Here is a 14,228-nt window from a genome sequence, read left to right on the forward strand (position 1 = left end):
CAGAGGCAGGTGGATAATTTTGGTATTTTGAGCACTCTAAACGGAGGTCCAACCCTGAGATACAATTCTGCACCCAGGGGTTGGGGAGTGAGAGGCAAGGATAATTCATTCTCTCCTTAAAAACAGTGAGCAAAAACACTGCGTCTTGGCTTAACCAGTCCCTGAAAGAATCCACATTCTGGCTGGCACAAAAGAAATAAATAAAACCACTCCCTGTGTTGTCGCCTCTAAATTGCTTGCCTGCCTCTCCCAGCAGCTGTGTCTTAGGAGGAAGGTGCCTGGAAAGCCAATGGTGGCAAGCTCAGAGGCTACAAGCCAAGGTAATGGTGCAATATGCCATACTTTCTCTCAACAAAGCTCCCTAGAAAGTTGCTCTGCCTTGGCCATAGTCAACTTTGTGAAACCTTGTTCAATTATTAAAAAAGGAAAAAAAGAAAATGTCAGAATCAGCTAAGAAAACCTAGCATCATAGCATTGCAATCTTCAACTTCTGCATCCAGCCCTCCCCACCCCCACCCCGCCCCACATAAATATGAAGAGAAAAACAGACAATGCTATGATTGTATCGGTGAACACTATGGTACAATTATCTTTTCATGCACATTTGCATTTCTATTCTAGGAAAAGAGTCACACACTTAAGGGAGTTGAAAGAATGGGAACTTATTTTCCCTACCCCCTTAAGTAATAAAGCTACAAGACTGGATAGCATCATCAGTGTTTCCAAAGATTTGCATTACCCAACATGCATGGGAACCGCGCACTTGACGAATCTCACCAAGGCCATCCATTCATACATCTGACAATCACTGCTCTTGGATCTCTCCATCACCCATCACCAATTCACATTTGACATTTAAACACTTTTTAAAAAAAAAAAAAAAACCCTCCTGAAAAAGGTTTCCTGATGAAAGAATTTGGCACTGTCAGTAAAATATATTTCATATTAAAAATATCTGAAGGGAAATTGGAAGCTCTTAGAATGTCTACAGAGGCACCATGCTACGTCTTCCTTCTTCACTCCAGATTCCATCTTGAAACTTTCTCCTAGTTTACAGTTCAGTCAGTGCTGGTCCGAAAGAGACTGCTGAGATTTTTAAGGCACTTCATTCTGAAGGGATATGCTTTATGCCACACAGGATTCAATCACAGGCTGCTACTGAGAAATTCCATTAGGCAGCCTGGCTTGTACCAGTATGTATCACCTGCACAAAACATCTAGACTTGATACATGTAACTCTACAGATATTGCATAGGGTTATGCAAGTAGGTAATGCACAGAAACTAACTTTACAATGTTGCCACTTGGTCAAAATGTTGTTATCAAGTAATCCGCCAATACAGTGTTTCTCTCTTTAAAAAGAATCTAGCCGGTGTGTTGAAATAAATCCTAATTGAATTGACCATCATGGGCATGGTAAATGCTATGGCTATCAATCTTCAAGAATATAGTTATTTTAATACCCTAGAAATGCATATGTAAGTATTTTTTTTCTAGAAAGCCTGGTTGTTAACCTATTAATACTACACCTTAAATGTGTTGAAAAACAGTTTCAAGTGATAGTGGAATATACAAAATATTTGCAAAGCTCTCTTTGAACACAAGACCTTGCATCAAAGTAGTCTTTCTTGGGTTACAAAGAAGGCAGAGAACACCAATGAGTTGTAAAAATATTGAAAACTCACCGTTTTAAGATGCATATTCTTACAAATTAATACAAACACTGAAAAAAATGATGATAATAAAGAATCTATACAATTAAAATGGCTAAAACATAATTTAAAAATAAAAATAGTAAAGCCAATTAGAAATGTGCCCAGTTCAGTTGTCTTTATCAAAAGCAAAAATGGAAAAAAGAAAAGAAAAAGAAAAAAAAAAGTGAAACAAACATCCGGTGTTCCTCAATGTTTTACTCAGAGAGGACATTCATTTCCATCTCAAAAAATCTTATGAAAAAATTAATCACACTTATGAGGAAAACTATAACTGTGCCCAATAAAAGCCAGCAGGTGAGATCCTATGTTTCATGCCTTGGTCTAATAACTTCTTTCAGTTTGGGTTAGCATAAGTTACATTTCCTAGCCAGACAATCCTCATGAAAATGACTGCTAGATTCGTCTGTATGTAATATATTCTTCTTTACGCAGTTTTCAGTACAAAGCCATAGTAACGCTGGGAGGAAGGGAGGGCACTGTGTCTTTAAGGCAGAACCAGGGAATTGCCGCATTTAGAAAGTGAGAAAGTCTTGGATGTCTTCCCCACCATCTTTCTTCCTCCTCTTCCTCCTCCTCTTCCTCTTCCTCTTCTCCTTCTTCTATCATAATCATCATCTTCTTTGTTTTCTTCTTTTGGTTGCTTTACATTCGTGTAATTAAACTTTACATGTTAATTTCAAAGGAGGTCACAGACAAAGCTCACACCAAGTTTTCCCCTGAATGAAAATGGACACTTACTTCTCTGAAGCAAAAAAAAAAAAAAAAATCCCCTTGCTCAGAAAGCTCATACTTCGAGAAATCAGTTCACAGATACTGCACGCTGAAGGTACAATACTTAGGAGGCCTTTGTAGTTGTAAAATAGAATATACAAGTCTGGCTCACAAAATTCTAAAAATAAAATATATCCTGGGCTACTGATAAAGCACGAAAAATTCATATTAAAGGAAAATTATCAAGAAAACCTCTTCAGCTAAATTATAAAGTCTACTGAAGAAGAGAGGGAGCAGTCCGTGCAGAGGCAGATCAAGGCAGGCTCGCTAACACGCATGCTCCGTTTCTTCTGCGCTCATACTGCTCCTCCGGCTGCTTGTTTTTGAAGCTCCTGGAGACACTGATGACAGCAGTGGGTCGGTGACACCAACTGGTGAGAGGGCATCGTCCATCAGGATGTCTTCCAAGTTGGAGCCCATCTTCCTGGGGATGCTGTAGGCCGGGCTGCTCTCTGGCATGGTGCCGAGGTTGTTGGTAAAGGTGATGGTACCGTCCGTGAGATCCAGAGTTGTCGTACACGTCAGGTCTGCCTGGTGCTGTACAAGTTCCTGGCTGCAGTTCTCAAGAACTGGTTCTTGCTTGATGATCCGATTCACCAGATCAGGCGAGCAGAGACCGGTGGATGGGATAAGGGAAAGTCCGTGTGCTCTAGCCTGCATCTCCAGCTCCTATGATAAAGTCAGAGTCAGACAGTTAAGGAAGCTGTGTGCCAGCAACATTGAAACTGGGCAGGCAGTGTTAGGTGCGGTTACCCAAATCCATGGCAATATATATCCCCATTAGCATCTCTACCTAAGGTTTTGGAGGATAAGGAGAAACCAGTTCTAACAAAGGGGCCACTGAGGTGTCCATTTTGATGATCAGGGGGACTGCATGTTGGATGACATGTAGTGACATGTGGAGCTCTCTAGTGCTTATATTCTACTGTACTGTGAACCTGAGACTGCTTTTAATGACTGAAGTCTATTTTCTATTTTTAAGACATCAGACCTGGAGGACAACGATAAACTGTCAAAGCAAAGCTTGCTACTTTTCAAAAAATAAAAGACAGGTGGTATTAGGAGTATAGGAAATATCCTTCTAGATGGTATATATTTTATTATGAATTACAAATAGAAACAGTCTTACAGATATTAAGGATTAAGACAAGGATAAGCACTCAAGTCAGACTGGCCAACATCAAAAAACAAAACAAAACAAAAACCACCTACAGCAAATGCTGGCAAAGGTGCTTGCTGTGAGGAGACAGGGATCCTCACCACACTGGTGGGGAAATGTGAACCAGTACAGATACCACTGAAAGCCAGTGTGGGGCTTCTTCAAAAGACTAGAAACAAAATTACCCCATGGCTCTCCCCATTCTACCCCTGGGTACTTTCTTGAAGGGCTCTATTTCAGCAAGTATAGAGATGCTTGCACGTCCATGTCTCTGTGTGGCTGCGCTGATCACAATGGCCAGGGTGCAGTCAACCTAGATGTTCCCTATCAACAGATGAGCTGATAGGGGACCATGATAGCCTACACAAAAGAGCTGTATTGAGTGCCAAAGAAACCCTGACATTGTTTGCAGGGAAATAAATGCAAGTGGAGGTCACTGAGTGAAATAAAATAAGCCCGACCATGGCAAATACTGTTCTCTCTCATATGTGGACTCTTTAAAGCTTGTATGTATGTGTAAGACATGACAGTAGAGGGGGACTCTATAGGGAAGGATAAAGAGGGACCAACGGAAGGAAACTGGGTGGGACAAGACAGTAGCGGGGGATGGTAGATACGTGAGCATGAAAATGTCACGGGGAAGCCCATCTTTTTGTACAAGGCATGTATGCTAATAAAAAATACAACATGGGAGCTAACAGAAATATAATGCTGAGCAATGTGTAATATGCTTGGGAGATATTTTAAGATTTCAAGGGAAATGGTGATGGTTCCTCAACAGCTACCAAGTGCCAGACAGTCCCCTGATTTAGAATGAGTGCACTACACACATTTCGATCCCCATTTTCAGTGAGACTGTGCTATACAGTTTTCAGTCCTCCGTTTCAGGGCAAGTGTGTTACACACATTTCAGACCCCAGTTTCCACATGAGTGTGTGCTACACACTTTTCAGTCTCCACTTTCACAGTGACTTTGTACAATGCATACTTTTTAGTTGCCTCATAATACTGTAAAATGGGTTTCTGGAGGGACTGTAGTGACAAGGGCCTCATGAGCATTGGCATGGAATGGGAGGTAAGGGCGGCTTATCTAATCTAATGCCAAGGTTTCTATAAACCATGCAGTATCTAGTAGCACTGTCCACTAGTAACTAACTTTAGTAAGGGCTGGAGTCCTAAAAGTCGAACATCCATTAGTAAGCTGTTAAGGCATAAATACTCAATATTCTGTTTGGGTGTGACCAAAACAGTAGGCATTTCCTCTGGGTTCTGGATGGGATGAAGAAGTTGCTAAGACATCAATGGTGACAGGAAGTTTAGGGGGTGGAAGCAAACGTTCTCCATTTTCAGGAAATGTGACTCACCTCTCCCTGGCAAAGGGAGATTATTATCTTTTAATTCCGCAAGGAAGTTCTCATCTATAACATGAATACTTGCTTAGCATGTGCGCTTTCTCACTACTGGCTGAACTGTGCTCCCAAGTCCATGGACTGCAGTCCTAGCTCCAGGACCTCAGCTGGGAGTAGAACGGCATACAGAGTCTTTGAAGACAGGATGAGGGTTAAGAAGAAGCCAATCCTGATGACAGGGCTGATCTTAGACTGAAAGCCACCAAGCCAGTGAGAAAGCTAATCTCTGCTATCTAATCTCGGCCGCTCAGTGGCCTCTGTCACAGTGGTATTAGCTGACTGACATACCCTGTAAGTCTGTGACTTCTCAAATCTCCTCCTCATTTCAAGGTGCCTTAGAACCATGTCATCCCCTCCCCCAACCCCGACTTCTGATGAACCCCCGTATTCCTAAAGTGGACATCAGGGATTCCCTATGGATACCCCAGTCCTCCTTCTGTATGTTAATGCCTGCCAATGTTTGTGATAAAACAACATATTAAAATAAAATACAGACAGGAAGTATATCCTTTGGATGTAAAAAGCACTTTGCACATGGCCTAGCCTCTCAACCTGGCTGGCAAGTGTGAGGAAAACCATAGCTGGTCTGTGCTCCAATGGCTGGATCTGTGAGCCCTTATTTTGGAAGCAGTATGAGTCAGAAACCCAGAGCGTGCGATGCCAGATGTATGCCTGCTCCTTCAGACCAGCTCCAGAAACAAGCCTCCCCAGGCATCACGCTGAAGCCCTGGGCCATTTAATAAAACCATCCCCCTGATAATAAGGCCTCCTGTTCTTTCTTCCATGAAGATTTCTGCATGCACCACTGAGACTGAAATGAAGGAAAGGCCCCAGGCCTTGGCTGAAAAACACGGGTTCTGGTAACTCCACACCAACATGAAGAGTAGCAGTGTAGTTTGTCTTTTCAAAAGAAGTAAGAAAATAAATTAACTAGGGGAGACACAAACATCTTACTGTACCCCTTTGTTGTCTAACTAGAAGTGTTTATCAACAAATTAAAATAGTTCCTTCAGTTTCTAAATGAGCTGTTAAATCTCGTAGAGAGCTCTGAGACCTTATGGCACTGTAGAGCCTGCCTAATTAGTGATTTTTTTCCCCTATAACATACAAAAGTGGTAGAGCCAGCCTTGCAGTCAACAGAAGAAAGCCAAGAGGGCACTGCCATGGAATTCCCAAGGCCCAAATTCCATACCATTCATATTTAAAATGAATATGTGAGTTGGGAACCTCAACATAAGACACAACTTGGGTTCTCCTTAGAAAAACTGGCTATATTTAAATAATTTAATAAGGAAATAACATAAGCTACCTTACAAATGGATACACTAAGTACCAGATACCTAAGGCCATTTTATAGAAGAGATGTAACATAAGACAAATAACAGATTAAAGGAGGAGAAGGAGGTATGTGGGGGGGGGGGGGGGAAGAAAGATGCTTAATTTACATCTAGCCCCTGTTTAACCTCCTGGATTCTAAAGCCCAGGCCTAGAGGAGGACCACTTTCTGCCTCCTGGCCCCATGGCTAAGGATCAGTGCAGCCACAGCCAATGTGTTGTTAACTTGTGGGGAATGTGAAGTGTTCAGGAACCCCGGGAAGATGGGTGTTCGATGACCGTGATATACACCCTCAAGCAGAGTGCACTGTAGATTCATTCACACTGAACACCCAACCAGGAGTACTAACTTCTGCCTGGGTGAGGCTTCTCTGATACCCAGACCCAGTCAGCACGTTGTGACCTTCCTGGCTGTAAGAAGTATCTACATGCCTCGTATGATGCTTGGGGGTCAGGGTAAGATGAGAAGTCCCCAATGAAAGTGACAACACTGTAAGGGAACAAGTCATTTAACAGACTATAATTCAGAGGGGTGCCACAAAAAGCCCTTGACCTGGGCTCAGCCTCTGAGCAAAGAGCTGCAAGCAACTCAGATTTACCAACCGGCGCAGTCGTCCAAGAGTGGTTGCAAACGTGCCATTGATAGTCTGGAATCACCAATAATGGCAAACTCACAATTATGGGACCAACAAACAGGAAGGACTACCTATATTAAGACTACTTCCAGCTCCCTCAGGGCTCACTGCATCATCCTTCCTATTGTCCTGAAATCAGTTCACATGGCAGAGGGTGGATACCTGTACTCTGAGCAGCAGGTGCCGGTTCGCATGCTCCAGCTTCTTCTGCCGGTTTTCAAGGTCCTTAGCTCGTTGCTGTTCCCGTTGCAACTTCCGGATGTAGTCCACAGAGGCCTTGAGAATGGTTCCCTTGTTCCACCGCATGTCTCTGTGATAAGACAAGACAATGGACCCTTTCAGGAATTAGGAGTTCAAAGGACATTCAGTATTTGATGTATAGTTGGAAGGGCAATTACAAATAAGTGATGGCTAGATCCCAATTAGTGCTCACCCCACACTGGCCACTGGTCCCTTATTTGGTATATAACATTTCACTTTCTCCCGATAAATACCTTACATAAGGTAGAGACATTGTGCAGATGTTGAAACCAGTACAGTACAATTCCATCTAGATTACAGACCTCTCACTAGGTGAAATCAATTATTTAATTTATGTGTGTGGATTATCATACCTTATGTATAAACTGTCTTAAACAGTTGTAGATACCTGGAACTATAAAGACTTAGTCACTGGGATAGGATAAGAAGAACCAAAGGCCTGTGGGAACCCACCACTTGTCTAAGGTGTGAAAACACCCTCTTCAATTTTCATCATGAATTATTATGGGCATTATCTAACCTCACTCTGTATCCATTTTCTCATCTGTGAAATGATGTTACTATGTGCTTTTGGGCAGCTTTGTAAATGAGTAATTAAATCAAAGATGCTTTATATGAACTTGAGAATATCATTCAATACTGGAGCAAGTACTGTGTTTAAGTGTTTAACACAATCACGGCAACTACCATGGTTAGAAACCCGGCCAGATACTGCCCTGGATTCCCAATCTCAATGGCTGCCAACAGTGTGACTTTCAGCTTCTTCATTGTGGCACCAGTGTGCTAACTGTGGACAAAAGCCTATCTAACATAAGCCAGGGTCATCTGGGAAGAGGATACAGCAGTTCAGAAAAATGCCTCCCTCAGATCGGCCTGTAGACACATCTGTGGGAACGTTTTCTTAATTAATGATGGTGGTAGGTTGGCCCAGACCATCTGGGCTATGACATCTCTGGGAAGATGGTCCTGGAAATATTAGGAAGCTGAACAAGCTTTGTAGAGCAAGTCAGCGTTTCTGTACTCCTCTGCTTCAGTTCCTGCTTCCAGGTCCCTGCCTTGAGTTCCTTCAGTGATGGAGTATGATTGGAACCCAAAAGCCAAGTACAACCCCTCTTTCCCAAGATGCTTTTTGGTCAATATTTTTATCACAGCAGTGGAAAGCAAACAAGGACAAAGTTACAGTAAAAAATCTTTGAGTAGCCCAGAACAAACAATGGAAAGTGAACTACATTTGTGGAAGTAATCTGTCCAGTCCCTTTAGTAGACAATTTGTAGTGATAATGACTATAGTGATAAAATAAAAATCTCTCTGAGGTAAATAGAGCCGTCAACCCCATCACCTACAGCGACTAAGAGCTGATCAGAAGTGTCATATGGAATAGGTGAGGGCCAGGCCATTTAAATGAGCCACCTGGTCACTGATCCTCATATGGGCTGGCTGAGGAACAAAACAGGAATTCTCCAAGGAAAAGAATAGCTACAGTCTCCCCAGAGAAGACCCTGAGTTGGATCCCCCGTATCTGAGCACCAAAAATGGCAGCCCAGGGAGGTGTCCCAAGATACTCAGAGTGAGCACTGGGACCAATTCTCAAGACTAAAAATTGAAAGCAACAAAAGCTGTAGCAGCCAGCCAGAAACACCACTGTAAGGGACCATGCCTCGTACAGGCTACCAAAGGGAGAAGCCAGAGCCAGGCTTCTCAAGCGGAGCTGTTGGCCACTCAGTTCTCAAGACATACTTCTCTCAGGCATCTGGGGATATGTCTACTTGAGACTCAATTAATTATGTTTCTTGGCTAAATTAGATTCAAATGTTGTGTTTTGGGTAATTTAGAGGAATCTTTCTTCATGGGCAAGTAAGTATATGTTAAAGTACACTCGTTCTGGGGAAGGAGCTGGGACACTAATCAGGTAAAGTGTGTCTCTATTTCAGTTCCAAGGCACATTCCAAATACCCGGTTTGGAAAACCCACAGTGCAGTTTTTATCTTAAGACAATGTCTGCCAAGCGATCTCCCTACCAGCCCCCTCTGTAAACACGTAAGCCTTCCATTACAATGGAGGAGACATGTAAATCCAAGCTTACACTAGAGCGCGCCTTAATTTCATAATCTGTTACTGAAGAGATTTACACACTACAGTTTTAAAAGAATATGCTAAAAAAGGGGGGGGGAACACTGATAAAGAAGAGGGATTGGGAATTCAATTTCAGCTATCATGCAAGACTGACTGTAGGAAATGAAGGTCACAGCCTTTAGGAGGGTGAATTTGTGCAGCACAATGGAGACGTTGCATGTCTCCAGCTTGAAAACGCCTCTCCTTGAAGCCTGGGAAGCCAAAGTGTTAGAAGACAGAAACGGCTGCACATTTATCAAAACCACCTCACGATAGGTAATGGTTTTATTTTATTTTGCTACAAATTCCCCGACAATAATGTGAGTCGTGAATTTAATAAGCCTTGAATGAATAATGCCTGATTGCATCTTTACTTTTTATTAGATAGCTAAAAGGTCATATTCAAAGGCTAATTTCATAGAATGCCTGTGGGGGCCATTAAAATATATACATCCCCCCAGCTCTTCATCTCAAATGGGCCAGTTTCTAATGGATAAAAATTGTATGTTTGTTGACCAGTTTGCTGACATGGCAGATAACGTGGTAGGAAAGACTTGAAAATTATCTGTTATCTCTCTAAGAGAGGAGGCAGAGAGGACCAAAAACTGAAACAGAGATCAGCTGACTTGTAGTTTGTAAGGGGATTAACCATTGCTTTCTCTCCCCCTAGATTGGTAAAACATACAAAGACTATGCAAGTTTTCATAAAAACTACTGACCTTCTGCCTTCCCAGTATCATTGAACTTGATGTTTTCAGTGTCTGCTCATCAATGCCCATTTAGAGATGCTATGTAGTTGGGGTTCCTACATGCCACCCATCTTGCCTTAACAACTATTGGGGTCAAGTATGTGTGACCATGAAAGCCTGCCTCAAGCCCCAAGCTCAAAATTTTCTGCTGAGTTCTCAGATGCCCATAAACTCTACTGCTCACATTCAAAGCAACTATCTCAGCTCGTACAATTCAGTACATTTCTCTTGAAATTTTAGTTTCATGAAATTAAGCAGAGGAAATGCTGAGAAAAGGAAGCAGGGGGTGAGGGGAGAGAGAGAGTCCTTTAATTTCTCATATGAGAAAATGGAAAGGTGCGGAAGTAGATGATGCAGATGAACATGCGATTGTACTCACGGATCATTTGACTTGGGGATCAAAGTACCTAGCTCCTTAATGCGGTCGTTTATGTTAAATCTTCTTCTTCGTTCAACTTCAAGAAAAGAGCATGGGAAAGGGCCATTAGCGACCGAGGCACACCCGTTCAGCATATCTCATTAAAGGCATGTGCATACTGACGTCACCAGCCAGGACAATGGAAACCTGAGCCCACTTCACCCTGAGCATGTCTTCCTTTTGCTACTGGAGGGAATGAACTTTTAAGAAGAGATGAGCTGCCTTTGGAGTCCCCTCATTTATGAAACTCTGAGGCAGGCAATTTCCCACTTCATTCTACAATGGCACTGAAACCAGGGCAGGGTGCTCAGTTGCACATCAAAATTGGGCACATCTGTATTGTACTTGTTTAACTAAAGAGAAAACAAATTTGCACTCATAAAATGTGTCTGTAATGACACAATTAAAAAACATAGCAACAACAATTTAGCATAACTTGGGCAGCACACACCTGCTCATGCACAGCAGCAGACTTACTTTGGATGCTGAAATTAGAATTTTACATAATTTTTCTGGTCATAGGACACCACTCTTGTTTGGATTTCTTTTTAACCACTTAAAATAATAAAACATTTGGTTTTGTTCATGAGATATATAAAAACTCCTCTTCTAGCCCAGGACTGACAAAAATAAATATGCACGTTACATGTGTAATTTTAGATTCCTTAGTGGCCAGGCTAGACTAGTAAAAGAAAAGACATTAAGTTAACTTTAATATTCCATTAAATCCATTTTCTATAGGCCATTATCATTTTAACAGGTAATAAATATAAAAAAATTAAATTAGAAGGTGCACATTCTTTTCTTCACACTAAGCTTTCAAAATCAAAATATTTTACACTTGAGCATATTTTTGTGTGCAATGCTAGGGATCAATTCCAGGGCTTTGCACATGCCAGTCAAGTGTTTCTCGGGCCAGCTCCCAGACCAGCACAGCCCAATCTGGACTAACTACAATTCAGATGCTCTAGGCATTAAATGGCAAGTAGCTACCACCCTGGACAGCACACATCTATACCACACATCCTGCAAGCAGCCTCACCCTGTACTCTATACCCACCAAAACTATCACTGTCAGGTCCTCACCCTGTACTCTATACCCACCAGAACTATCACTCTCAGGGGATGGTGACCTAGTAAGATAGTAAATGTTCTCAATTTACCTAATCTAACAAATAAAATCCAAATAAGTTAAGGTCTAATAAAATGGATTTACTTTCAGTGCCCTAATATTTTATTTATATTTGTCCCCTAATGTTTTGCATATGTAGATAACTAATGCTATACATAATTTTCCCAATACAAATTACTATTTGCCTTATCTGAGTAATTATTCCAATGATTAAATATAAATGTATTTATTTATATTATATATGCACACAAATATATATCCATATATAATGCTAATTCCTATTATTAGAGTTCTAGAAATATAAAAAACATACATAGAAACACTATATACCAGTCAATGGTGCTGATGAAGGGAATTTTAGACATGAGATGTCACAATTTTCAGCTTAGCTTTGCTGTACCTCAGGCTAAATGGTAACTTACCTCATTAGTATCGACATTCTTTCAAATGTCTAGGCTGGAACCCTGAAATCGGCGCCACACCATTCTTTCTTCCACTTTTGTTATCTATCATCTAATACCTTCTGTTGTTAAAATATTTCCTGACTCTGTGTTCTAGCAATTCTCCTGTTTCCCGCTGTGGAACGCCACCCCTTGCCTGGGCTAACATAACAGTCTTCACTGGCACCTGTGAGTCCCAGAGCCCACTGCACCCTCTACCATTTGACCAGGGGGAGGGACTCCACTAAGTCCCAAGTGAGGTCACGTCAACTTGAACCTCGCCCCCATCACTTCCCATTTTATCCAAGGGAAAGTTAAGTCCTTGAGGAGTTCTACAAGGATCTGGTGGCCCCGCCCTGCCCTGCCCATATCTCCCTTTACTCCTCTTCCAGTGTGACAGCATCTTCTCTGGCAATGGACCTGTGCTCTTCTGCTGATGGATTCACTGATGCTGTTAGTTCCACATACATCCAAGGCAGATATGCATTGGCCATCTTCCTCTGCTATCCCCTCTGCCTAGAACACTCTTCCTCCAGACCCCTAAGGAGCCATCTCCTCCTGTAAGTAGCAACTCAAGCTCACCTATATGAGCTCCCAGGCTGTCCTATTACGACCCATGAGCCCCATGCCTATCATGATACTATGTTCACTGGGCTCCACCTCTTCTTCTCACAGAACTCTGAATCTCATACATATTGTTCACCTACTGCCTGTCACCTTTGCATCCCAGGCAATGATGTGAGCTGGCATGGTAAGTGTAACAAGAATCCCTTTGCTAAAATATCCCACACCTACCTTCTCTCACTTCCCTGCATGCCTCTGGGTTCTCTTGCTGTCAACATTTAGAGATGACCCAGCTACCTTTTGGGTAGGATTTGCCTCTTCAAACAGTTATTATAAAAGTGATATGACTTTATAAAACTTAGTAAAAACAACACCCTAAAGTGTATGAAGCTAAAGGTCAAAGGAACTCTTAACATTACCAACTTCTACATGCCTGGGGCAACTATCACAGCCAAGCTGGTTTCTAGATCTTGGCCAGTGGACCCACGAATCCTAATAGGTCTATCCCTCTAGTGTGCTTCTTTTCATAATGGGGTATGATATCTATTGTTATCCTTCTTGTTCCTCTCAGTAATTGGTATGAGGCACCTGACATCTGAACATGCCCACCAGTAGAAAACCCGTTTGTCCAGTTTGCTTCTACAGAAAGTTCCTTGCATCAAACTGGAGCTCAATAACTTGTAGTGGTGGAAAGAATAACTGAACGTATTCAGGATTAAGGATTGCACTTTTCAGCAAGTAAGTATTGTCACAAGCTAAATCCTAGAAAGGCAGGGCTGAGTCAAGGTCAACAGGACCCTGAGAATTACTTCCCAGGAATTAGCCAAGACTTGAAGGCTGTATTCACAGCTTTCCAGCTGAGAGCCGAGCCCATCTGCAATGACTGACAATGCTGAGTGAAGGCTCTGTGGGGACCTGAGCAGGAGGATGTGCAACTAGCTTCCTTGGAAAGGTCAGGAAAACAGCACCTACCTGAAAACTAGCGAGGCTTGCTCCTGGCTATTAGAACAGAGAGGGGCTCTTCTCTCTCTTACATTGAGAGCAAGGTTTCTACACAGGACTCTCACTCTCAAACTTCAATGTAAGAAACAGCATAAAAGGAGCCTCCCTATGTGACTCCCTGCCTCTACATCCAACCTTTATTTCCACCGTGTAGTCTCTCTTCAATGTGTACCTTAAGCATACAGTTTTCCCAAGGAAAACCTTCAAGGTTTTGTGACGAGTAAGCCCCACATGTAAAGACATCCTAGTGTTACACAATGCCTCAGAGTAACAGACAGACATCACTTGGCAGGATACTTCACCCACCACAACCTTCTCTGTGTTTCTCTCTTTTCTTTTGTCTTCTTTTTTTAACCTTGAGATCTCATTGGAAAAGGTGATCTCCAAATCCCCTTCTGCTAATAAGTTCCAATGTGCAGTACTTACAATTGGGTAGTTGGGGATCAAGATCAAGACTCCCTTCTCTCTCTCTCTCTCTCTCTCTCTCTCTCTCTCTCTCTCTCTCTCTCTGTCTCTCTCTCTGTC

General features: G+C 42.2%; 1 protein-coding gene across 11 annotated transcripts in view; it reads right to left on the minus strand.

Annotated features, from left to right (window-relative positions):
- Window positions 1–521: 521 nt before the first annotated feature.
- The window catches only part of Mitf (melanocyte inducing transcription factor), a 207,691-nt gene continuing 193,984 nt past the window's right edge, over window positions 522–14,228 (minus strand). For 6 of the 11 annotated variants that reach the window (XM_021164526.3, XM_021164525.3, XM_029478308.2 and 3 more), the window contains 3 exons: window positions 10,527–10,602; window positions 7,187–7,334; window positions 524–3,155 (listed from right to left, as the gene is read on the minus strand). In XM_021164526.3, coding sequence (XP_021020185.1) covers window positions 2,754–3,155; window positions 7,187–7,334; window positions 10,527–10,602 — 626 coding nt within the window. In that variant the 3' untranslated portion in view covers window positions 524–2,753. Of the gene's footprint in view, window positions 3,156–7,186; window positions 7,335–10,526; window positions 10,603–14,228 lie in introns of all 11 variants that reach the window. The other 5 variants (XM_085840227.1, XM_085840226.1, XM_085840228.1 and 2 more) reach the window with 2 other exon arrangements.

The sequence above is a fragment of the Mus caroli genome, unplaced genomic scaffold, assembly GCF_978045245.1.
Source record: "Mus caroli unplaced genomic scaffold, Mus_caroli_1 scaffold_7, whole genome shotgun sequence".
Lineage (NCBI taxonomy): Eukaryota > Metazoa > Chordata > Mammalia > Rodentia > Muridae > Mus > Mus caroli.